Source organism: Echiichthys vipera (assembly GCF_963691815.1).
Source record: "Echiichthys vipera genome assembly, chromosome: 2".
Taxonomy (NCBI): Eukaryota; Metazoa; Chordata; class Actinopteri; order Perciformes; family Trachinidae; genus Echiichthys; species Echiichthys vipera.
The window spans coordinates 15,209,658-15,235,384 of record NC_139827.1 but is presented as its reverse complement, the minus strand read 5'-3'; the positions used below and the strand labels follow the sequence as shown (position 1 = coordinate 15,235,384).

General features: G+C 39.9%; 1 protein-coding gene across 2 annotated transcripts in view; it reads left to right on the top strand.

The window, feature by feature from the left end:
- Positions 1-25,727, top strand: part of stx8 (syntaxin 8) — a 46,642-nt gene that overhangs the window by 6,686 nt on the left and 14,229 nt on the right. For both annotated transcript variants that reach the window (XM_083929148.1, XM_083929147.1), the window contains exon 6: positions 1,169-1,261. In XM_083929148.1, coding sequence (XP_083785274.1) covers positions 1,169-1,261 — 93 coding nt within the window. The remainder of the gene's footprint in view (positions 1-1,168; positions 1,262-25,727) is intronic.

Below are 25,727 nucleotides of genomic sequence, written 5' to 3'. Positions count from 1 at the left end.
AACTTGCAGTTTAGGGTCTTGCTCAAGAACACCTGGACGTGTGGATGAGAGGAGCAAACTTATATTTGCCATTATTTGTAGATCTCAGACAAATAAAGCATGGAGGTGCCATCATTAACACATGTAACGTCTCTTAACGTGTGTGAGAAAATTACGCATGTCAAAAAAAAAAGACACTGGAGAGATACAAGATTTACTTTTTGGATACCTTCACAGTATTTATAGAGCACCTCGACCTGCTTTCTAATAAAAAAAAGACTTTAAACTTTTTACAATATGGGACTTTTAACTAGTATTGGCTATGCTATTGTATGCTAACATATAAAAGATGATTATAGTAATTCACATTAAAAATATACTGAATGCCTACGTCTGCTTTTTCCTGTTTCCTAAATGGCTCTGTCATGACTTGAACAACCAGACATTAGTTCACCTGGTTCCCAGTGACACTTCATTGCTATGTCTCCATTACGGCTCTGGTTATTGTCAATTTGGGATCACAGATTCCTCTAAAGACAGTGAAACCAAACCACATGGAGGTTTTTAGTCTCTTGTGGGATTTCTGGTGGAGTTGGGTAATGGTAAGCGCCTGAACCTGTGGTCATAAAAAATTCCTGAGGTAGAGAGTGTGTCAAACTTGGAAACCTACAGAGGGCAATTCTTTTCTTTTTTTCTTCTTTTCTTTTCTTTTCTTTTCTTTTCTTTTCTTTTCTTTTCTTTCTTTCTTTCTTTGTTTTCTTTTGTCTTCCTTTCAGCTTCACTGTTTTTGCTCACCACCTTGGCTTGCCGCAGTTATAATAACAGGCGTACGGCTGAGTGGGGTAAAGTACTAAGTGAATGACTCACACGTGGCACTGTGAGCTGAGCTGGACCCCAAAAGCCTGTCATTCAAATTTCCCAAATAGTTGCCTCATTATATCCCAAGTGCTGTATGTTGTAATTGCTCCTTTTTTGCACTTGGCTTTTTCAAAGGGGAAGTTACTTTACCATTTGGGCTAAATTTGACCTGACATGGATTTTAATTTGGAGATACAATGTATTTTCCTGAGTCTTTTTCTCTGCATTGTTGTCAGGCATTGCATACTCTCAGTGCTCTTAGTGTTTGTCTCTTTCTTTTTTCATATTCAAGTGTATGAGATTTTCTATTCTCTTTCCCCCCTCTTCACAGCCCAGGATTCAGGCTTGGATGCACTAGCAGCTGTCATCAGCAGACAGAAGATAATGGGCCAGGAGATTGGCAATGAGCTGGATGAACAGAATGGTAAGTTTTCATTTGCATGTCTGTACATATTCCTCAAAAATAAATAAATTCCAGACACATTACACACACCGCTGTGGGAAAGCAATCAGACATACTTGTTCTGCAATGGAACGACTTGCCTCATGTAACTTGCTAGACAGTGATACTCCCTCACACCATCGCAACACTGACGTAGAACACACACACACACCCTCATACTGCCATTTTCAGAACAACTGACCTCACATTAGGGTCATGTCTACCAGGTTGTCCTTTGTTATATATCCCGCAGAGAATCTTCATGCGGCTCAAATGCGTTTAAAAAAAACTGAGAGTTTTGTATTCTGGAATCTGATCTGCTCAGAGATAATGGTGCGTTTTGAGTCAATTGTGGCTAAATGCCTTTCATTAGTATATAAATAGCTTCCACGTGCTATACAGAATGGAGTACGCTGTTCCAGAGTGTTTTTATGCTCAGACAGGCGGTACTTGAGACACAAGACTTTGGGATGATCATCTGTCATCTGGACCCGGTGAACAATTAGATCCTTTAATGCATCGCTCTCAGAAGGCTGTAGCAGAGTGTTACCTTACAAATAGGATGTACACATGTATTCCTATCTGTTTTTAATTTAATTGTGAGGGCTATCTCTAATGTTTACACTGACAGCGAGCCCAGAATGTGCATTAGTCTGTCAGCTTATTTTCTGACAATCAGGGAAATAAATTTCACAGTTCCGAAACTGCAGGTTGATTAAAGTGGATCATTTAGCCCACAGTAATAGTGTGGTGAGGCTCAGTGGCACTGGGGATAGGGGACTGGTGTCTTGTCACAGACATAGACACTTAAAAATAGACTCTAGACCTACTGATTTCTCTGTCCATGGCTAGCCAACTTAGACTTAAAATACACAGTCTCAAGTCCTCAGTAATTTGTAATATTTGTGCAATGATGAGTTATACAGTTGGAAAGAAACAATTTGATAACGCCTTATTCTCAACAGAGGGATTCGTAGACTTTATAAAACAAACTGTAAGAGCCTATCATCATGTTGAAATGTATAGATTTGGATGATATAACCAAGCTGTTCATCTGCAGCCTCTCACACCTCCAGTACAGGCAGTTATTTTCTGTTTCTACCCCGATGATCGGCTTCCAGTTGGGAAAAAGAAGGCGTTGTACTATCCTGTAATATCCTGTCTGAGCAGTTGTACCCAAACAAGGCCAGAGGTTGTATAACCAAGCGATCTTGGCACGTAAACAAACGACCTTCCCTTCTGCTGGGAAGGAGCGGCAGATGTTTGGTTGACACCGACGGGAGAATGGAAGAGAAAGAAAGGAAAAGTGATTGTTTTAGCCCACTCTCCTGTTACCGTATTGAACTAGAAATGGATCATTGCTCCAATGCTCCGACTGGTGTGTTTTTCTTCTCGTTCTTTCAGCTTGATGTCAGTGTTTCCAATAATATAAACTTAAATGGGTGATGGGAGAGCTGTAACTGAGAATTACACCAGTTCTACTCCAAGAAAGTGAGAAGGCAAATGACTTTGGCCCTGGAAACAATGGCTTGTCACTACTCCCGTGTTTGGACCCCACATGACTCTTTTGATGGGAACTCTTTAGTTCTGTAATGGCCCAAAATATCTATGCCACCTGTGAGTATTGTAATTGGCTCCATGCGGTGAAATCCAAACCATATAGATTTGTAAAAGCCAACAAAATTTCTTTTATCTCTTCTTTCTTTTCTTTTCTTTTTAAGGAAAGCATGATAGCTTGATATTATGAACTTATAATAATTAAATATATACACCTCTTTTTGTTTATTACAAAAGATATTCATGGTTCAACCGGTCCCTGTGTCTATGCAGAAGGTTGACAAGTGTAGGTATAATATTTCCTCATGGAACAGTCCTACTCCTCGCAGTCTCTCCACAATTTACGGCCAAGCTTCAGGTTCATAAGGCCTGCTGACACCAGGCTATGATTCAAAGGGCCTACAGGGCTCTGGCCTTCAACATCTTTTTTTTACCTCCCTGTTTCTTTCTTTTTGTGGGACCTTTTAGCTCCCCTCCATCTCTCATCTTACTGCCTGGTCTCCTTTGCCCCTTTTCAACAGTCCTTTATTTCATAACCGCTTTCCCCTTTCTTCCATCTCTGTCCCTTCTGTATCCTCTCATGCTGAGTTATGATCTTAGTTTCTTAGTGTTTGACAGGATGGAAAATAGGGATATATATTATAATTAAAGATGTAGACCCTTTCATACATGTACTGCACACCTGAAATTGTCTAGACATTATCCAGCAGAGCAGAATGCAAATGTCCGAATCACTTGGATTGGAAATTAAACAGACTTTGCCCTTCCAGTTCCCTAGTACAGAGTCTGTAATATCCAATTGAGCTCAGGGTGTGAGAATTCACAGTGAGTGAATTGATGACATTTCTGTCATGCAGCTTGCACAAAAGTGGAATAAAACAAACATCCAAAGGTTAAGAAGGGTGATTTACATAAGGACACAAACCAAACCATGTCTGAGTGGAGAGATGCAAGATTCAGCAACTTCTGTCCCTAAGGCCCGATGCCAAAAGAGACAGACAAATTCAAGGAACGGCAAGAGACTTGGCTGTTCATGACCAAATTACGAACTGGCTATGTGGCCATGGTGTAATCCACATTGTTTTTTGCCTCCTGCACGCTCTACCCGGTGCCAGTATTCTCAGTAAGTGTGAACGCGTCTGACACAGAATCTCCTGTTGTGTGTTACATGTGTGTTAAGGGAAACTTCGGACATGCTGGCCTTGACTCTTCAGTCATTGTCCAAGTTCATATCAGAAAAGGGCTTTAGACAGCTGGTGTAGTCACAACCTTCCGAGGCGTTCTTTGAGTAACTTGCAAGTTTTGCTAAAGGGGAGTGACTTGTTTTGCCCGGACTCAAAAATATGTTTATGTATTTATTTCTGCCAGAATGCTGTGACCATGTGCTATTGTCCGGACAGGGAAAATGACTGGCCTTAAATAGAAGACATTTACCCGGCAGTCATGTTTTCAGAGTGTGTTAAGCAGGCAAACCAACAGGTTGCTTTTCTCTTCTTCTTTGTTAGTGTTTAACTCCACATGATGTCAGTCAAACAGTATGATCATCTGCCTTGTTTGTTTTCACTTTCAGTCTTGTTTATGTTGCTTCAGCTCTTGATTCTTGAGTCACTATGGTAATTTACAAATCACAAAATAAGAGGCTGGCAGTTGGAACTGGTGTGAGTGTGAATGGTTGTCTGTCTCTGTCTGTCTCTGTCTGTCTCTGTCTGTCTCTGTCTGTCTCTATCTGTCTCTATCTGTCTCTGTCTGTCTCTATGTGCCCTGTGATACCCTGTGTCCAGGGTTTACTCTGCCTCATACCCTATGTCAGCTGGGATCAGCTTCAGCGCCCTGTGACCCCATCAGGGACAAGCGGTTGAAGATGATGGATGGATGGATGGATGGATGGATAAATAAATCGTTGGATAAAGTATGTTTATGAAGAGAGTGTTGCGACTTTTCCGTTGTACTCCTTCAGGCTATGCCACCCTGAAACGCAGGCCTCATTCCAGCTCTCTTCGGTAGTTAATCCAGTATGTGAGGAACGTAGCGTTTTATATCCCTGTTGTTACAGCATTAACTCTGCATAGATTCAAACTATGTTTAAAGTGTGGCTTGTCCAAGTACTGTTTTTCTTAATATCAGACATTAAGTCTTAATGAAATAATGTTTCCTGCATTCAAAAAAATGAAAATGACTGTTTTTCTTGTAGACTTGTCCTCATACGTGTTTTTTATTATTATTGCATGAGACAGCTTTGTAGGTGCTGCATTTCTTACTTGTATTAAATGTCAAATCCGTCAATGTGAAAAGTAAGGGGATAGTTTAATGTTTTCAGAGAGGCAAGGAAAATGGATTTAAGTTATGAAGCAGGCGAATGGCAAGGCTCCTTGTTGATCTTGACAGTTGGCGCGTAACCTTGGCATCCGACTGTCTTTCTGTCTTGTAGGATTCCTTTTCCCCCTGATCACTGTACTGTAGCAGTGTTTTCCTATAAATAGATTAAGCTCTTTGTAGTTTGGCTCCTCAAGTCTAGCTCATGACCCAAGTGCAGTGGAGGTTGCAGTCATTTCCTTTTGGGGAAACAAATCCGGCTGAGGTCAGAAAGGAAGATGACCCTTTACAGAGGTTTAGAGATGAACCCAAAGCCCTCAGTTACTCCCCTCTCAGTCTCAACTGGATCAGAGTGGACGAAAATGTAGAAACGAGTAAGCAGACCGATTACCTCAATTTCAGTCTGCTTTATGGCTTATAACATTAATCCATTGCATACTGAAGATTTCCAATCTTACTTGCCAATCATAACAAAAAGAGAAATTCAATCATGTGTTAGTGTGTTAAAATTAGTTAAATTATGTGCTGTCATCAAGTGTTTTTTATTTATTTTTATATATATTTCTGACATGCTGTTACCAAAGATAGTATATTTTTATTTCCAAATTAAATGTTGCAGAAAATAGTCCGCCACGTAGCAACTGAAATGGCTTGAATCAGCAGTAGTCTCCCTTCCCGCCGAGACAGATCAACATTAATTTCACTTTATTAGTGTTGATATTTCTCAGATTGCGGTCTGGAACAATGACATCAGTCCATGTCAATGTCTTTTACCTTTTGAGTGACAGACAGTGACTAGCATGTTAAAATTGTGGCTTTTGAAAGGGGCAGAAAGAGTTTGAGGCTGTCTCATTTTCAGGAGCTTCTTCTGAATTGGATTTGACTGGTGGTGAGCTACTGCAGCTATGAGATATGCTATACACTATAAAAGCTCCTGTCTACAGTAGGTGTGATTGAAAATGATATATTGTAGAAAGTTATAAGCCATTTTTTACATATTCAATTCAATTAAACTCAATTTTATTTACAGTGCCAAAGCATAAGGACAGGACACTTAACAGAGTGGGTATAGACCACACTCTATGAATTATTTATGATTTACATAGACCCAACAATTTCTCCATAGAGTACGGTGGCAACGAAAACCTTCCCTATAACAGGCAGGAACGTCGGACAGACCCAGCTCTATGGACAGGAGGACAGCCATCTGTCTTGACAAAATAAGCTTAAAAATAACAACATAGCTAAGGGCTCGTAAGCCCCAGCTGTATGCTTTATCAAAGAGGAGAGTTTTGAGTGTACTCTTAAATATGGGGACAGTGTCTGCCTCCCGAATAACACTTGGGAGTCGGTGCCATATGAGAGGAGTTTGGTAGCTGAAGGCTCTGCCTCCCATTCTACTTTTGGAGACTCTAGGAACGACGAGTAGCCCTGCATTCTCAGAGCGCAGCGATCTAGTTGGGTAATACGGTACTATGAGCTCTTTAAGATACGACGGAGCCTGACCAATAAGAGCTTTGTAGGTAAGAAGTAGGATTTTAAGTTCTATTTTAGATTTTACAGGTAGCCAGTGCAAAGAAGCTAATACAGGAGAAATATGTTCTCTTCTATTTGTTTTAGTTAGTACACGAGCTGCAGCATTTTGGACCAACTGGAGACTCTTAACAGACTTAATGGAGCAGCCTGATAATAAGGAGCTGCAAGTCCAGCCTGATAATAAGGAGTTGCTAGTCTAGCCTAGAAGTATGCATGGAATAGTTTTTCTGCATCTTTCTCGGTCACAATGTTCCTAATTTTCGCAAGATTACGCAGGTGAAAATATGCAGTCCTTAGTCGGTAGTTTTATGTGAGAATCGAAGGACATATCCTGATCAAAAATATCAACCAGATTCCTTACTGTGGTGCTGGAGGACAACACAAAATCATCCAGAGTTACAAGATCTTTAGCTACTGAGTTTCGGAGGCTTTTATAAATATCCTGCATTCTGGGACTTCAAACCATAACAGTGAATCCATTCACTTCTCATAAACAAGAAAGACATTGTAAAGTCAAAATATTTATGAACATATGGTTGGATTTTGTATCACCTTTTGGTATATGGGAATGTAATGCTGTAACAGTTCTGCAAAATAGCTTAATATTCACATACAAACTATTTTTGCATTTATATATGCATATTGATATGCAATGGATATGGTGATTCTGAGAGAATGATAACTGCATACATATTGAGAAGTAGGCTCCGTTAAGCATATATGAAGACTTTCTGATTTCTGAAAGTGAATACAATAAGCCAAAGTTTTTTTTCCATTATTATACACTTCCCATTTAGGGATTCATTCATGGACCCCTTAAACCGATCACATGGCTGTTGCAGTGACCGTTTGGTAATGGGAGTGTTTTTAAAGCACTCTGTCACCCACCCTGATTATTCTTAAGGTAAAAGTGTGTTACTTTCCAAGTGTCCTCTCTAAGCCAGCTACTAATTTAACAGAATAGGCTTTGCTCCTATAATGGACTTCTTGCTGATAATTAGATCACTGATTTGAATTTGTGTCAGCAAAGCACATAGGGCCCAAGCTGGACAACACTAACGACTTCCAAATAAACAGTGGAATGAGAGGAGAGAGGCACTTACTGCTGCAGTACAGTGACATCAGCTTGCTGCTTGCTTCTGCTTTTAGAAATAGCTCAGTGAGCAAATAAACCATACTAATGATGGCACTCGGCAGAAAGTAAGTGTGGTTGGACTTGTAGATTGATTTATTGTTTGTTTGATTCGCTCTGCTTGAAAGTGAGGCTGGTAGTATTGAGTAGTGTTTTCCAGGCGGCACAGAAACGCAGAGAGTCATGATGTGATGTTCAAAAGAGTGTTGTCATCAGAGGAATGTCAAGTTTGCAATGAGCCGCGAAAGAGGCCATCATTTTGTGTGACCACGGGATTGGCTGACTGTATTGGTGTTGGACTTTGGGAACTATTGAGAGCTATAAATGATGAAGGGCTAACACACCCACACATACTATTATTTAGTCTAATTTTTAATGAGAAAATGTCAACTTTAGACTGCTTTCGAGATGCCTGTGAGAATAACGCTTTCTTCCCCTAATCTAGTTATGTATTATTATTTGCATTGTTTTTGTTCTATATCTCGTAATGTCATGGATGAAACTGTTTCATATTCATACTTGTTGGAGATTAAGGCTGTTTTTAGAGTGTTTAAGATTCCCCAAAGACATTGGGCCTGTGCTGGAATGACAAAAGATGGCCAAATGAAGATGCAGCGCAAGTCACAAGGCCAAAGCCTCCTGTGCTACACATCCTAACCAGGGTACAATCAATCATGAGTCCTTGTGTCCTTATTTCTCTATCAATTCATCCTGGCATCCATCTCTGTCTATGGCTTGTTGGTGTCACACTGACAGTGTTGTGAAGAAGAGGTGGATAACAATGAAATGAGGGACTTGGGTCACATCAACCGCAGCCAAGTGATGAATAATCCCATTTAGGCGCAGCAAGGAAATTAACATTTTTGGATGCTAAAGAAAAACATCTTGAGGCATTTCATCAATCACACCCTTTTTCCCCTCAGTGGATTGATGCCCCCTTTTTGTCAGAATGTCGGATCAGACTTTGTTTTTCTTCAATGTTTAAAAGTGAAACCTGTTTTACCTTTATTAACAGTGTTTTTATCCATCTTTTCTTCAGAGTTTCAGATGGAGGACAGAAAAGCATATTTCTTAAGTGGTTTCACATAATAAATGACTGATCTGAATGTTAAAGTCTTTGGCAAATTGAATGAATGAAAAATCCATACATCGGTTTCTTTTTGTGGCTTTTCTGACAGTGTGGCTCAGTGTCAGTAGCTTATTTTCAGTCATACACTCACTTCGTATTTAAAATAAATGTTTTTCAGTGACAGTGGAGAGAAAGTGGTCATACCTGGCATTGATTATTGAGATAAGTTATAAGCAAACACATCGGTAGTATTCTCTGTTTTCTATATTCTAGGGAAACAGCAATTTCCAAGGCTCCTATTTCAATATATTCATCAAATATGCTTAAAACTCTTAAAATAGCACTGAAAATACAGGAATCAATTTACCTAACGTTTTGTTAAGGAACATTTTTTTGCTCATTTTTATTTTATCGCAGATGGGACACATACTTAATTTTAGATAATGTCATCTTTAGCTTCTCCTTATTAAAAAGTCATATGTCATAAAAAATCACAGTGGAACAGACTAGCAGCGATCATAGAGAGAGAATTTATAGAGAAGCTCAGGGGAAAGGCTGTAGATCGTCATTTATATATTCAGCCTATTAAATGATCACACTTATATTTGTTGTTGTTCTGGATGATAAATACATGGACAGTGATGTTAATACTACAGTCAACGAACAAACACTTTCACTTTATATATTTTTTTAATATGCTACATCAAATGAGAAGATAGACTTTTTTTAAAATAGAATACATTCTACTTGACTTGAAGTGTTATTTTATGGGCTGTGGCCAAAGTCATGTTACAGTTAGAGGAAAAATTGTAGGGAGCTGCAGAAATTCACATTGGTCAACGGTCAACTTATCCCACAATAAACTACTAAACTAATACATTTTATTTATGGGTGCCATTCATGACACTCAAGGTCACCTCATGTACAAAAAACTCAGTAAACCATCCCTCGTGTGTTGAAAATATACATAGGGTAAAGAGCACATTGGTATGTGGTCCGTGTCATTACGATGGAGAATAATGCACCAAAGTTTATCACGATTTCATGGACCACGGTGACTCATTTCTGGATGTTTTTCTGTACTGTTGTGTAAGGGATGTCATAGCATATGAAGACCTATCCACCTCACAGCTCTAGGGATCAAATGGTCCTGACTCTGCATGTTTGTGGGAGCTAATGTATCTTTGGGGTGTTTTAAGCTTGAAATGGCAAGATTTGAGTCTTTTAAAGTCAAGTATTGCCTGTTCCAGCACACTCCTCTCACAAACAATTTAATAAGAAGTTTATCTTTACATTTTTTTCCGCAAAGGAATAAAATGCTAGCTTTGACTTTGATTTTGAATGAAGTCTTGTGAGAGAATGTGTGGTGTAGCAGACAAGGGCATGGCAAGCAATTTGATGGAGGAGGTGGTTCTCTTAAGGACTTACCTTCTATAACCTGCACACTCACACACATATATATATATATATATATATATATTTACATCACACCTCAGTCAATCCGTATATAATGGAGACAGGCACCTAGAGAAGCCCAATGTACAGTATGATGCAGGAATGAGGTGTGGCCGGTTCTGCTCAGCTCATCTGCAGACCCGGATCACATCCAGATGTCCACCAACAGTCCCATGTTGAGACTGGGCGAAGTTGTTTCCCCTTCCACTCCCTACTCCATCCATCCTTCACTACACGCACAGCCACCATGCTGGCAGTCGCAAGCTTTTTCACAAACTATCAATTGTGCATTATCCCTGAACACGCAATCGTTAATAAGGAAAGAAAAAAGTAGGGTGGTATGAGTTCTTCGGTTCTTTCCCACCACCATTTTTAAAGCAGAGAATGACACAACACTTGGAAACAAACACTTATTGGGCTCTGTGTGTTTTCTGAAGGGTTTGTTCCTGTTTCCATTCCCTTGAGTAATTTGTCTCTTTAATACTGGTAGTGGACAGTAGAGATGGATTAGCTGGCATTATAGGTTTTACTGTGATGTTAATACTGTAGTCTGCGATCTGTATTATCTGTTACATTAATGTATTAAAACTAGGCTTTGGCGCTATCTATTTTTTAATTCGTTAATACAATCCTGACATTTCACATTATTTTACAATAGTTGTGTTAAAAAAATCGCTAAAAGCTGAGCTTCTTGTGATAAAACTCATTAGAGTGCCATTGTGTCATTTATCAAAGTCTGGTCTGTCTTAATCAATGTCATCATGAGAAATGTACTTTTTCAAAGCCAACTCATAGTGCAAACACAACCTTTGACAGTTTAACACCATCAAGCTTTTAAACTTTCTGAGAACCGGAACCAGACAGCACGCTGCATTTGCCAATCATGTAACCAACGATCAAACTTATTTGTCCATTTTGAGGCGGTTTCCTACAACAAGCTCCGGCACAAAGCTCAGTACCTCCGATTCTTTTCTTTCTCTCTTTCCCCGTCAAATGAAGCCGCCTTCAGGTGCATTTGGAATTGTCGAAATCAAGTCTGACGGAAAATGATAATTGTAAAATATACAGTGTACATGTTCTACATTAGGGGGTTAAATTCCAGGACGTCACACAAACGTACCATACCCTTTAAGTGACACTCCCAACCCTGTGGTGAATCGCTGGAGGAAACATGAATGCGTTTTTTACTGTCCTCATAGGGAGCATTTGGAAAATCCTACAGCATTACTGTAAAAGATATATACAGGAAGGAAAACTTTACCTTTGACCATCATTGTGTAACACGATTTAATATGTAGTAATACATCAGTTATATAAAGAATATGAAGAATCACGAATTATACGGGTATTACATTGTCCACTAGTCAGCATTACCTCACTGGATTACCTGCTCAAAAGGAGGATGTTATGATTCGACTGTTTGCACAGCCAGGCCAGTGTTTTTTTTTCTTCTTTTTTTGGGAGAATTGCCTAGTGCGTGTGGTATGTGTACAATTTAACGGCAAACTGATGTTGATACTTTGCTGTAATTTTTCCCTGGAGAGCTTTTGTGGGCAGATTGTCCAGGGGAAGCACATTAGCCGTATGTGTTGGTGGTATTGGTGGTTGGGAACCTCTGCAATTTCAGCTGCCAGTTCCTTTGGCTCTGGGCAAAGGATTCCCTGCCATTTAATGGTACCTTAGACTGACTGAGGCTTGGCCAAGCAGGTTCCTTTTGGCTAACGCAAGTGACAGCGGGAACAAATCTCCTCCTCTGTTTATTTAATTGCTAACCGCTCCGGTTTGGAGGCCATGTTCAAAGGGCCGATGAGCAGAGAGCTGCCTTGCGTTCCCTCAGCCTCGGGGTAGCATGGGTCATCCCACATAATGAGTGGAAGGACTTACTTTACAGAGTCTGCCTCAACCCGAAGCCAGCACGTGGTTCCCATTTAAGCACAAGAGGAAGATTGCACCTTCATCTGCTGGGCATTTTTATGTGTTTATGTGTGTGTGTGCAAGTGCACATATACATCTGTTCTACAGCACTCAGTGTGTATGTGTGTGTGTCTCTGTGCACACAGATGAGTGCGTATGTTTGAGAGTGTAAGTGCCTTGTCTGAGTGTGAGGTCATTGTATTCGTACTGAAAGTCTACGCCACATGTCCAGCACATGTTGTCAGGTTGTGACTGGCACATGGGTCATATTTATATCTGCATGAGGAGCTCAGAGGCCACTGGGCAGCCTGAGATGGGATAGAGTTTGAGGTAGACGTCAGTGCAGGACCTCACACACACATGCACACAGACGCAAACACACCGACACACACAAATAGTGCGGTAGAGAGCAGGGTGGGCTAATCTTACAGATTCACTTTGCAAAGATGGCGAGGCAAAGGGAGTCTGAGAGCGAGGGGGGGTGGGGGATTGAAGCAGGGTGAAGGAGCAGAAATGAAGGTCGGAGACTGATGAGGAAATGATGCGAGTGAAAAGGAAAGTAAGATACAAAGAGAGATTACTCTTTCATTGAAGAACGTGGCCACTTGAACACACTCATTCATATACTCAATTAATGTTTTTTATATTTTTTTTGTCATAGCTATTGTGAAGAACATAATGGACAAAGTAAGAATGAAATATGATTTCAAAATCTATGAGAGGATGCTTTTTAAGGGAGGGAATTATAGTAAAATGTATTCATAGAGCCCTTTTCAATACATACATGTATTTGTTTGAATTTATTACCCCACAATAAAGCTATACAGTCTTCAAGAGCACTTATTTGACATATTTTGTGAAAACTGTTCATATTACTTTTATGTATTTTTTTAACCGCCATTTCACACTGAAATATTTGCACAATGTAACTGTAGACATAACAGTCATGTATTATTATTGCTTTGAAAGGGTATTTGAAAGGAGACTTAAGCGATAGCTATCACCTTCTGTAACCTTCAAAGTGATGCTATACATGTCTGTCCCATCAGAAACTGTTACGTTTTGTTAAGTCTTTGCAAAAATGTGTCACTGATACATCACCTTTCTACAATAAAACCTTTCAAGTGGGTAATGCTTCATACCTCTTCCATTTTATCTTTATCTGATAACCCTGCATGTGCGCTGTCAGACAAAGGCCAAACTAAGAATCACCTCCCTAGACAAAAGACGAAAAACTGTTTCAAAACCCAGGTTTGCCTCACAGTTTAAATAAGAGGGCCTTTATTGGATTCTTTTTGTGTGTATAATGTTGACGTTAGTTTTATGTGCTATTGGCACTGCACAGATCTGTGCTGCTTGAACAAGCACGGGCCCCTACAAAAGGGCTTTTGATCTGTTATCTAATCATTGTCATCTGTTTCACTCTTGGCTTAATACCAGCCTCCAGTTTTGTTTCCAAGCTGCTATTGTTACACGTTTTGCGGCAGGCTGTAAGTGTTTTAGTGTGGGACTGCACTGTCCAGACTAAAAAGGATTAACATACACACAAAGAAAATATTACACTTTTTTTAAAGGAGACAAATCTATTTTTTTAACACCAACGTAATTTGTGAGTGGTTTTTTATTTATATTATGGTTTTTTTTCATGTTCAAAAGTAATCTACATAAACTAACAATCTATAAAGTATTAATTAGTTTGAGATATGACACTCTACTAAAATCATCTTTGTTTACCAATCAAGAGATTTAATTATCACTTAAAAACATTTCAAAATGCAAAACTGTATCTACACTACTGTATGTGACCTTTCCATACAATTTCTGAATAAATGCTAAAAATGTGTCTGTGGTCAGTAGCCTATGAACACACTCAGCATTTTCAGCAGTAATTAAAAAAAAAAAAATAGTGCCCATACATAGGAAAGGAGTGATCTGTTTTTATACCTAATACAGTTCATTTGTAATGATTACATAAATGTTAATAAAAGTTGTTACTGTAAGTAATCATTGTCATTCGGTTTCATGAACTTTTAAAGTGAATTAAAACTAGAAAAATATCAAGTTAAAATCAAGAGCCATTTGTCTCTGTCTCCTCATGCAGCCCACACATACACCCACTAGTGGGCAGTAGAGGCAGTGTTGGCACACCAGTTATGGTCCTGGTTCTGAAACTCTTGGTGTTTACAGCTCCCGACTGGAATGATTCAAGGCTGTGTGCTTTCTCTTCCGTGGGATAGATGTGTTATGGTGATGGAACGATCCAAGTTAAGGGAGGACGAGGAGGGAGTCACAGGATCTCATACAGGATTTGTTAATTTGTTTAATTCCTCTGAGTTTCCAGTAATCAGCACCTCCTCCTTTTCTGAGTCTGGGTAATTACATTTTAGCTGTAGGTACAGCTGATTAAGTGGCTGCTGCTTGTAGTTCACTGTCAGACTTCATACAGTGCGATGATGAGACTTGTACTGTAGTGTAAGTGCGTGTCATTCATTCATGAGTCTTTAGTGTGCGAGAGCGCAGCTAATATTGCTGCACTTACACATTGACACTAATGTGTGTGTGTGCAACTGTTCATACGCATGTGGTTTTACCTTCTGTCTGTGCATTCAGTCGTGTTTTTAGTGAATGTAGCCCACAGTGGAGCATGTGGTCTTGTTGCGTCATAGTTTTGCTGTTTGCTTAGTGCCCTGCATCACTCCTAGCTGTCCACAAGCTATGTGGGAGGCTGTTTCCTCTCAGGATGGGAAGTTGTTTCAACCGCGCTGTTGGCCAAACATTTATTCTGGCCTCCGTGGGTAGCGCACAATTGCCCTAAATCCGCCACAAACTTACTAAGGTTTTCAGCAATTATGTGCATCTCATATGCCGCCCTGATATGCCAAGTTTTCCTGCATCTGTCTTTGTCAGTTTTAGATTTGCATTATGTGTTATTGGCACGAGTGTATTCAAGCCCAGTATGTGTAGATCAGGTTGTATGTGCCATATAAAGCCCTAAGCAGTTAGATCTTTGGTTTATATTTATCTTTGGGTTCTTTCTGTGGGCACATTCTGTTAAGAAGGAAAATAGCAAATAAGTAGTTACTTTTGTCCAGCTGTTGTTTTTTAGGGGCTTGCCTTACACGGCAATAGGAGGAGGATGTCAGCAGCCATTGGTTTGCCAGCATCTGGCCTGGGTGTTAAAAATGCCTTGACACTCCTTCTACACCTGACTTTGCACCTTGTTTCTCTCATCACCAAATTGCCACTCTATTTCTCTCTCACACACTTGCAATATAAAAATAATTGCCACTGAAGGAAAAAGAAATTTGGAATTTGCTTTACTCAAATTTATATCACATGCTTTATCAGATGCAAATGTTGTGAAATCTTGTGAGGCTTTTGTAACAACAGTCCGATACCTCCATAAAACTATACATCAACAACTGAATGTCAGTCACTTGAATTTTGCTCATTTGACCTTCTTTCTATAAACCACTTCTTATTGTTTTCAAGGTACTTCTCTATCAGAAGTGCCCCTAATTAGGACTTTTTACTTAACATCCATATTGAAAGAGTTCTCCACATGACACTCATGTACAGTGCTCAGACTTGATTCCACCTTATCTGAGAATTTTCCAAGCTGAACAACAACAACTCTGTGTTTCATGTTCCACATCCTTACTAATCTTCAGCAGATAAATCCCAGCTGGCAGTGAACTCTCTTTTCCATAATAAAACATCTCTATCAGGGCTGGTATAGCTCTGTGTTTCTTCCTGCTCCCATTCTCCCTCTGAACCGCACCGAGGGTTAACACTGTGGAGATGATTCGTCTTCAGTGTGGGACACAAGCGTTTGTCAGAAGGGTGTCACATCCGGGAAGTGTGTTTGTGTCAGCGTCTTTGCATGGGAGCATATGTGTCTCCATGCGTGTGAGTGTATTATGAGTGATACACGGTCTGGCATGGAGATCAAAGTCCCTCCATAACTCCTCAGTCAGTCAGTCAGTCAGTCGGTCAGCCAGCCAACCTTTTGCCAGGAAGCTCCACTAACCACAGGAGATGTTGAGTTATTAGACTCAGATAATTTGAATTACAACACAGCTGTTTAGTTAAGAATAAATTCACAGTCTCTCTCTCTCTCTCTCTCTCTCTCTCTCTCTCTCTCTCTCTCTCTCTCTCGCTCTCTCTCTCGCTCTCTCTCTCTCTTTCTCTCAACTTGGTCATAATCGAGAAAACTAGTATTGCTTATAAATGGCAGTAGAGGTTATAAATCAATTTCAGATTTGGTGGTCAAGGTACAGTTTTGTTGGTCCAAATGTAAACGTATAACAATACAGAAAAGGCTATTTAAAGCAACTTAATACGACCTTCCTTAACTGTGACTAACAAGACATAAACAGAATGAAAATATAAGAATTGAAAACAAAAGTTCTTTGTTAACATAGCCTACAATTTGGTACATACCGTATATTCTCCCACAGTCTCTCTATGGTCATAGTTCTGTTTTGCATGAAACACAAGGTTTGATATGCAACTGTGTAGTCTATTCAAATTTAAAATGAGCACTTTTGAAGTAACGTAGTCTGTGCTTATGGCCAGAAAACCAGCCTAATGTTCTTTTTTTTCATAGACGCAGATCATTCCACTCTGCTGTCACATCGGTAGCTCTGTCACTGAAGCGAGTGATACCGCTGTGTGTGGTGTTTCTGACGGAGTTGACATTGGCTAACATCGATGTAAATAATACAAATAAATCAGACGATGCACAGACAATTTAGTGTTATTTCCACAGTTGTGGGCTTGAAAGATTTGCAGTCCTCTGAGAGCAAGACGAATGAGAGTATTACAACACTGACGAATGGAAGTGCTCACAACCGGGTCAAGACCGTAAACAAGACAGGGAAGAGAGGAGGGCTAAGTGCTAGGCTAACTAATTCCTTATTGGCTATCGCTATGCAGCATTTTCCTCACCAGTGTACAGTCTCTGAAGAACAGGATGAATGAACTTTAGTAGGGGGTCAACACTCATAAATTGATTATGGGCCGCAACGATTTTTATCAGAAACATGGTAACAATAGCAGGGTTCCTGATCACTGAGCTAAAGAGAGACCTGATAAAAACCCGTTTGGCCACCTAATTGGGATATTTGGTGGCCGCAGAGTAACCATTTCTGGCCCTGGGCCATCGGGTCATGGTTAATGTTTTACCCTGAGTGGTCATTATCAGAATTCATTTTGGTTTAAGGCTGTGCCACTTTCAATCCTTTCGAGCCTGCTTCATAGACAGCCTTTGTCATTAAATTGCTCTCAATTATGATCTATGTAACAAACAACAAACTTAAGTTATCTTGTAGTTTATGAAAAGCTTGCAACCCCTAAATACCCCACAGTTGTCAATGTTTTAATGTATAATGTTATAATGTATAATGTTAATTGCATTATCATCAATAAGCCTGTTTACTAAATATTAAGTGAAGTGACATTGTTTGCATTTAAAGCTTAATGGGAAATCTACTGGCTTGCTTTAGGGAATCCCTGTTGAAGGTAAAATACCGTATATCATAATTGCAACTAGAATTTCTATGTACAACCGGAAAGTCACTCTGTCAGTAAATTACCTTCAAAAAAAATTGTATTTTCCTGTTACACGGTTACATGGCTAAAATGACCGTTTGTATACAGTGTATTGGTATTAGTAGACTAATTCAGTCTAGTCTGGCTTACCAGATGTACAGTGCTGGGATAAAGCCGGATGTCAGGCATCCTCCTCCCCTTCTGCCATCTCCACTAATGGGAACAGCGCTGCCCAAGATGATTGTGATTCGTTAAAGAAATACAAACGAGAGATTATTTTCCCTCCATATCACAAATATCATAAAAGGTGTAGCTAGACTATATTCCAACGTTGGAGTAGGCTATGCGAGACTAGATCCAATCAAACCTATTCTTTTTTTTTTTTTTCTTTTATTAGCTCCTCACTTCTCAATATGCCACCATCTCCTGGGTGTCCTTGCTAATGAAGTGTGATGGTAGTGATGAAGTGTAACAGCGGCTGGTTTGGAGGTGCAGTGCCAGTGACAGGGTGGTCCCTGCCTCATGCTGCTGCCGCTGCTGCTTCTGCTGCTGCTGCCGCTGCTGGCGGCACCCTTATGCTCATCATGCACACATTGTTCTGTGGCACCTGGCCATAAGAGGGGTGATGGTGGAAAGCCTGGTAATGATTAGACCGCTCCTCTTTGCTGTTGGTCTTTTGAGTGTGTTCTTTGTATAAATCATTGTTAACATGAATCCTAAAATGACAGAGCCCATCACTTGTGTATTAAATGTATGCAAAGCACAGTTAACTTGATGCTGGTGATTCTGAAAGCCCAACTCAGAAATATTTGTGTTTAATCTGAAAAGCTGATGAAGTGCTCTTAGTTTTCCTTTTTTTTAAAAAATATTTTGTCTTTATTCATCTGTTGACGACATTATGTGTTTTTTCCTAATGAATAGTGTGCATTATATTGATGGTTTCCAGCTGTCTTGAACTTCCAAAGTTCATGATTGTGAAAACCTATTATGGCCAACATATGCCCAACAGTCATGATGATGAGGTTTTGTTTTTATTCAGCCGGTTACATCAGATGACAGCATGTCTCACCTTTTTTTTGTTTATGTGCACAGGGCTGATCACTTCCAGTCTTTGCAGACTCAAACTACCGAGGTTGGTTCAAAAGACTAGAGAGATACTGTAGTCATGCAAAGCTCCCGAAAAGGCCCAGATTTCCTCAGTTCAATGATAGAATACATTATTCTGTCTGATCCCAGTAATGCGTTCGAGAATCATAGGATGGGCTAAGAACGAATCTGAAATGTTAATATTTTAATATATTATTTGATGCTACTCAGTAATAGAAATGTACAAGCATCATGTCAGTCTATCACCATAACATGCCTTACCAATATGCTAACTTTGGTAGCACGCTTAAAGAGATATTTTGCTGATTTTAATCCATGTCTGTGTCATGACAATCTGGGCACTGTGTTCAAATGAACAGTCTTTGGCCTGTCTATGTGGTGGAAGTCCCCGGAGGAGCATCTGAGACACACTGCCCAAGTATCCCTTTATTTAGTAATAGCTAGGGATATAACAATACACTCACTCACGATTCAATATGGTTTGCGTTTTTTTGTACACGATACGATTTTCTCACAATTTTTTTTTTTTTTTTTTTTTAACATCAAAATGAGCTACAGACAAATTGTGACCACATAAAATGATCTTTTATTAGTAGGAAGAATAATCTTAGAGGAGCTTTCTTTACAGAAAATGTTTCAGTTTGTGTCCTGAAAAAGTGCAACTTAAATGGTCATCTAAAACAACAAAAATATGAGAAATATATCTTTTATTTTAGAAACAATCTCACAAGTTAACTGGTGTTAACTGGTGTAATTCAAAGTCTTAATTAACAAAACACTATACACTAGAAACTCCATTAAACACTGTCTTTGTGTCTTATAAAAAAGTGCAACTGAAATAGTTATTCACTTAAATAACAAAGAATAACTGCATTTTTAAAAACAAATCCCACATCAAAATAATAACATCAAAACATAAAATCTCTAGTGATATCATTTTGCGTGGCTCTCCACGTCCACCCGTTGGTTGTGACAGAGACAGTATTAGCCCTCTGGAGAACCTTAACCACATAAGCTCTTACCTCCTGGTAAAGTTTTAGCACCACCACCTGACTGAAGTGCTGTTGTGACAGGAAGCGGTATCTTGGCTCCCGCGTGTTCATCAACAGGAAAGCCCTCATTTTCAACAACGGAAAATGTCCTCAAATCTTTTCCAAAAAAATAACCACCTGCCCTGGTCATTTCTTACGCTCTCATGTTGTTATGGGGGAAAGGAGATGGAAAGCCTCTCGTCAGGGTAGTTTGCCCCTTCTGCAATTTTTCGCTCAGGAAGTGGTGTAGCGTAACTGTGCTTCTCACTGTGGCGGCGGCTAATGTGCTGTTGCTTGTGTTGCCTATATATTTTAGCAGCCTCTTGCAATATTTACACATGTTTTGGTTTTGTCTGTCAATTTCTCACCGGTTGTATTTGTGTATATGGGGTACCCAAAATGCTGCCACACAGGTGATTTGAAACCGCTTGGTGCATCCTCAATTTCAAAGTTGTTGCCTACCGCCACCATGTCTTCCCTCATTCTGTGCCCCGTACCAACGTAGTGACCTAAGTCATGTGACTTGATGTCTGACGTTGAACATATTAATCACCAACCAGTGACTATTTTTTTAGTTTAGTGTGTTAACCAATTTCTAAAAAAAGAGAAAAAAAAAGAATAGAACGTACCCTACTTCTCTCGCATTCACAATTATTTCACGCATTGTACCGAGTTTTATTCATGTCACGATACATTGTTACATCCCTAGTAATAGCATGAGAAACTCAGTGTACTCCTCCTGCATCATTTTGGTGGACTGCATTCCCATAATTCACATGGACCTTGTTTTTGGAGTCTAGCAAGTACAAACCCAATGGTCTGTACGTGCTCAAACTGAACTAGTGTGAAGGTTTTTCTTAATTTATGTGCTTTTCTTTGAAGTGTTTTCCTTCAAATGGAGGTTCAACTTTGAGAAATTCGTTCATCAGCTGGTCATTCTTTTTGGTGTCCATCATGTGCGATGATGGATCTTTGGGTAAACGTAACAAGGGTTAGGGAGGTGAAACTGTCCATGGACACACAGCTGGTTTCAGTTTCAAATGGGCACACAAATGGTTAGGATTAAGGCTCAAAAAGTGAAGGCCCTGCATTTAATGGTAGTCAAAGTGGTGGGTCACTACTGTTCCAGCTTTTTATATAAATTATACATTTATAACCTTTATGTTCTTTTTAGGTTCAGTTTAGATCGATTTGTTTACCAAGTACAAGTCCTCACATCAGGATTGTATTAAAATCTTTGAGCTGTCTTCACCATGTGCCAGTAGCTTTCTTTTCAAGTGCATTATGTTGTATATTTGTATTCATACCATTATCATTAAAAATACTTGATTCTGATTCATCAGAGTGAGCAGGCTCTGATGTAACAGTGCCAATTCTGTTAGAAACTAATATTCAGAGGTGGAAGGTTGCTCCTTTCAGCTGTCAATAGACTACAACTTCTCCTGCTGGAGTAATAAAGCTACATGTATTCCAAGGTTGAAAAGGACAGTTCCAACATAAAGTTTTCATTGAAAGAGCCTGCTGCCCCATTCATTGGCAAGTGTGGCCAGGGCATAAGCTTTATAAAGCAAGTTTATCATCATTCAGCTAGCCACTCTACATGGAGAAAACGTCCAATGATTTGATAAAGGATACCTTATCCCCAAAAGTGTTGTCAGTCCATTGACTTGGACTCAGATTCATTGAGGCCGAGCAATAATATCCAGCAGTGAGACTAATCTGTACACATGTGGCCCAGCACTTCAGAAGACCAGATGTTGGAAGGGTGAATTGTGTGCATGGTGATGCCCTCACAAACCCCACCAACATGTGCACATATTTGGTCAGAAAGACACAAAAACAGGGTAGATACTAAGAAGACATACACTATGGAGTTGAATTTACTCACAGCAATCAATGAATTTAATCAATGCATACATATTGGTTTAGGTCTGCAGAGGCGATTCTGGAGTCTGTTGGGGCCCTATGCAAAAATTCATAAGGGGCCCCCTCGAACCAGCGTTCAACACCATTATAGGTTTCTTCGGTTGATTTCTTGAAACAGTGAAAAAAAAAATGCAATGGGAGTGGCCTGGGGCCCAAAGCAGTCGCCTGCCTTGCTTACTTGCAAGCAGCGCCTCTGTAGTTTTGTTCTGATCTTCGATTTGATAGAGGCAGGTGAAAAAAAAACCTTCGATTTTTAAAAAATAACTACATGTTCCTTGTAGCCTACATTGTTTTTCACAACAATAATATTCATCATTTCCTTAGTATTGCTCGGTTCCCATCATATTTGAAGCAAGCAGTTCTGTGCATCATATTGGTATTGCAATTCAGAGAAATGTTACTTAATATTCATTGATTTCCCATGTATTACATTATGACTGTTTGGCTGTGTGAAAAGTATATTGGCTTTTACTGAATTGTTGGTGTTTGACACCACAGCAGAAATCAAGTCATTAACTATCCATCACTAGTGTGAATATTTAAACAATAATAGAAAGCCCATTACGAATAAAAAAAATTGTATATTTTTTATGTGCTAGGGGATTGTTAGGAAAAGAAACTGGCTGTGTTTATGTGTCCTCGCTCCTAACATGTCAAAAAAGGCCAAACACATTTTTAGGATTATTTCTAAACCAAGGCTCATCTTCCATAGACAGACGCACATTTCTTTTATGGTCTTTATTTTGTTTCTTTTTATGGCAGGCACTCAAATGATTTATTGGGGTTTGCACTCGGTTTAAAAACTGGTAAAACTGAGGTTTTGAGCAAAACTCCCCCTAATCCTCACTCCCCACAGAACCTCAGAGGGAGTTTGTTTACAATAAGCAGCCGAGAGCAGAGGAAAAAAAGAAAGAAGTTGAAAGAAACTCTTCCAAGACTGTGCAACTTCTTGTAAATACCATAATTGCCCTGAGTTGTATCATCATGCTGAGTGCCCCACGTGTGCCAAGTGAAGTTCCAGTTACATCCAGAGATGTGTGTGTTTTGGTTGGCAACAAAGCACTACCCTCTACACAAAGTCAGTCACACCAGGGCCAATTGGTAACAGTTGTGGTCGAACCCCCTTGCACTAAAACAAGGGATACAAGATGGGGTTTGATTGAAAAAAAAAACCCTCTTTACTTTCTCTCCATAACCTCAGGAGAAATCATCTCCTGAATAAGCACAACAGAATTAGCCCCACTGAGTCAGATTGCGTTTAAATCGGTGAGAGAAAACAAGAATTTTCTCTGTGCACTGTGTCCTCTCTAGGAACGAGTCCTACAATAACACACAGAGTTAATACAGCACATCCTGGAGCCACGCAGGGGTGTCACTGTTTATGGCAGTCCTTCCACCCAGTGCACACACACACACACACACACACACACACACACACACACACACACACACACACACACACACGCATGCACACTAACCAAATCCACCACTGCCATTGCCTCACTGAAGATGAGTCAGCAATTTCCCGAGGCTTAGGGCGGATATAGATCTGTGATGCAGGAATTTGATCATTAAAATAGAGAGCGTATCCCAAATTTCTCACCATGCTCCTGCGTGTGTGTCTGATTTGAATTAGGCTTTATACAGTAATATCATGTGATGATTGGATTTGAAATGGATGTTTAGGCCTCATGCTAGAGTTGCATTTACCCAATGTGGTATCCAATGACTATCTGTGAAGGAATGGGTCCTTAACTGTCTTGATTGCATACTCACAGGCATTGCAGTGCTACATATCTCTGGGTATTGGCAGAATTACATCTGATGAGAGCAGAGGAAATTCCACACAGGATGCTACATTTTGAAATCCCTGTACCTCAACCTAGAATGCACACACAAGCTCTGTCTCTCTCAATTACAACACAGTTGTTTAGTTGGTGAGAAATTCAGTCTCTCTCTCTCTCTCTCTCTCTCGCTCTTGCTTTCTCTCTCTCTTGCTTTCTCTCGCTCTTGCTTCTCTCTCTCTCTCTCTCTCTCTCTCTCTCTCTCTCTCTCTCTCTCTCTCTCTCTCTCTCTCTCTCTCTCTCTCTCTCTCTCTCTCTCTCTCTCTCTCTCTCTCTCTCTCTCTCTCTCTCTCTCTCTCTCTCAGTGAACAATAGTTTAAACCTGAAGAGCAACATACTTTCACAAGTGCTATCTGGGCCTGCTTGTTGTCGATGCTTTGGCCTGACAATTCCCCCCCCCCAAATATCCTTGCCCCCTATTTACCTTTGAAGGTCTGGATAATGTATCACAGTTCTTTAATGACCTTGGATCCGGCTTGTTTCGCTGTTGCTTAAGTTGAATCAAACAGCCCACTAAAAGGTGGTTTATCATCAATTTAAATTCTGATGAAGGAACTGGGCTGACAGGAGAGGTTGTCTTCCTGCAAGAGAGTTCAGCCGGTCAAATGCTCATGGCCATGGTATTCTCAATTTACCAGTTGATCTAAATCCAACCCTCAGTTATGGGCATGAGCTTTGGGTTATAATCAAAGAAAAACAACATATATTAGAAAAACAGAATATAGATATATATAACTATCCATCCATCCAGCCATCTATCTTCAACCGCTTTTCCCTATCGGGGTCACTGGACCTGGTCCCAGCTGACATCGGGAGTGAGGCAGGTTACACCCTGGATAGGACAGCAGTCTATCACAGGGCACATAGAGACAAACAGATACAGACAACCATCCACACTCACACCTACTGGCAACTTAAGCCGGAGAACCTGGAAAAAACCCATGCCACACATGGAGAACATGCAAACTCCACACAGAACCACCGTGCCGCATTTATAACTATATGTACGTATGTATGTATGTATGTATGTTTGTGTGCATGTATGTATACTGTATATGTATGTATGTATGTATGTATATATGTATGTATGTATATATATGTGTGTGTGTGTGAAATATCAAATTTGCAATATTGAATATATACAAGATTAATTGAATATATACAAGATCAAAAGTATAATAATGTGCAAAATAAAAGATTGTCTATGGTTACAGAGAGGCCCCATGAAAATTAGGAGAATTGGCTTGAAAGAAGGAAAAGGTCTACATTTCTTACCACGATGCCGCTGGGCGAGCTGGTACGTAGCAAAAAATGGACTGATGGTTATTTCCATTATGAAATGCTTTTGAAGCTTTTCGGTGAGACTGTTACTCACCTGGGAGCCGGGGCAACAAGCCCTGTCAGCTCTGAGGACCATCAATAAGCTTACAGAATCCACAGTTCACTTGTTTAAGATGGAACCAAGTTCCAAAGGCATTATTAGCAGTGAGAGTAATTATAAATTCAGAACCAGTAGAAACAAGAAGGGCCGCAATTATATGGAGTCTGTTTTATTTAAAAGATATTATGGTATTCCGGGCTAGTTGTAACTGAGTTACTGCTTTTTGAAAAGATTGACAAAGAAAGACAGCAGCTGGAGGGGTCATTGTGTCTGTTTGACACGTCCAGTCCAGCTGTGAGACTTATGGATGGGTATGCTGTAAACACCCAGAAACGTAGTGGCAATCTTACATCTGTGTACACCCTCGACTAGTGGTATTGAACTGTAGAAACCTTAAGTGTTTTCTCGCGGTTCGTGCCTTGGCCACATAATCATTTAGTCCAAACCAGCAGCAGTCAATCCCGAGGATAGTAGGTGTGTGTACATGGTTCCAGATGACGATCATGGCAGGGATGGAAACAGATCTGTTTACTAGTTAGCCCCCAGTGAAAAGGGTGGCCACAGCGAGATGCTGTTTGTATAAAAACACCAACGTATTGGAACAGAGATGAAATGGCATTGAGATTGCAC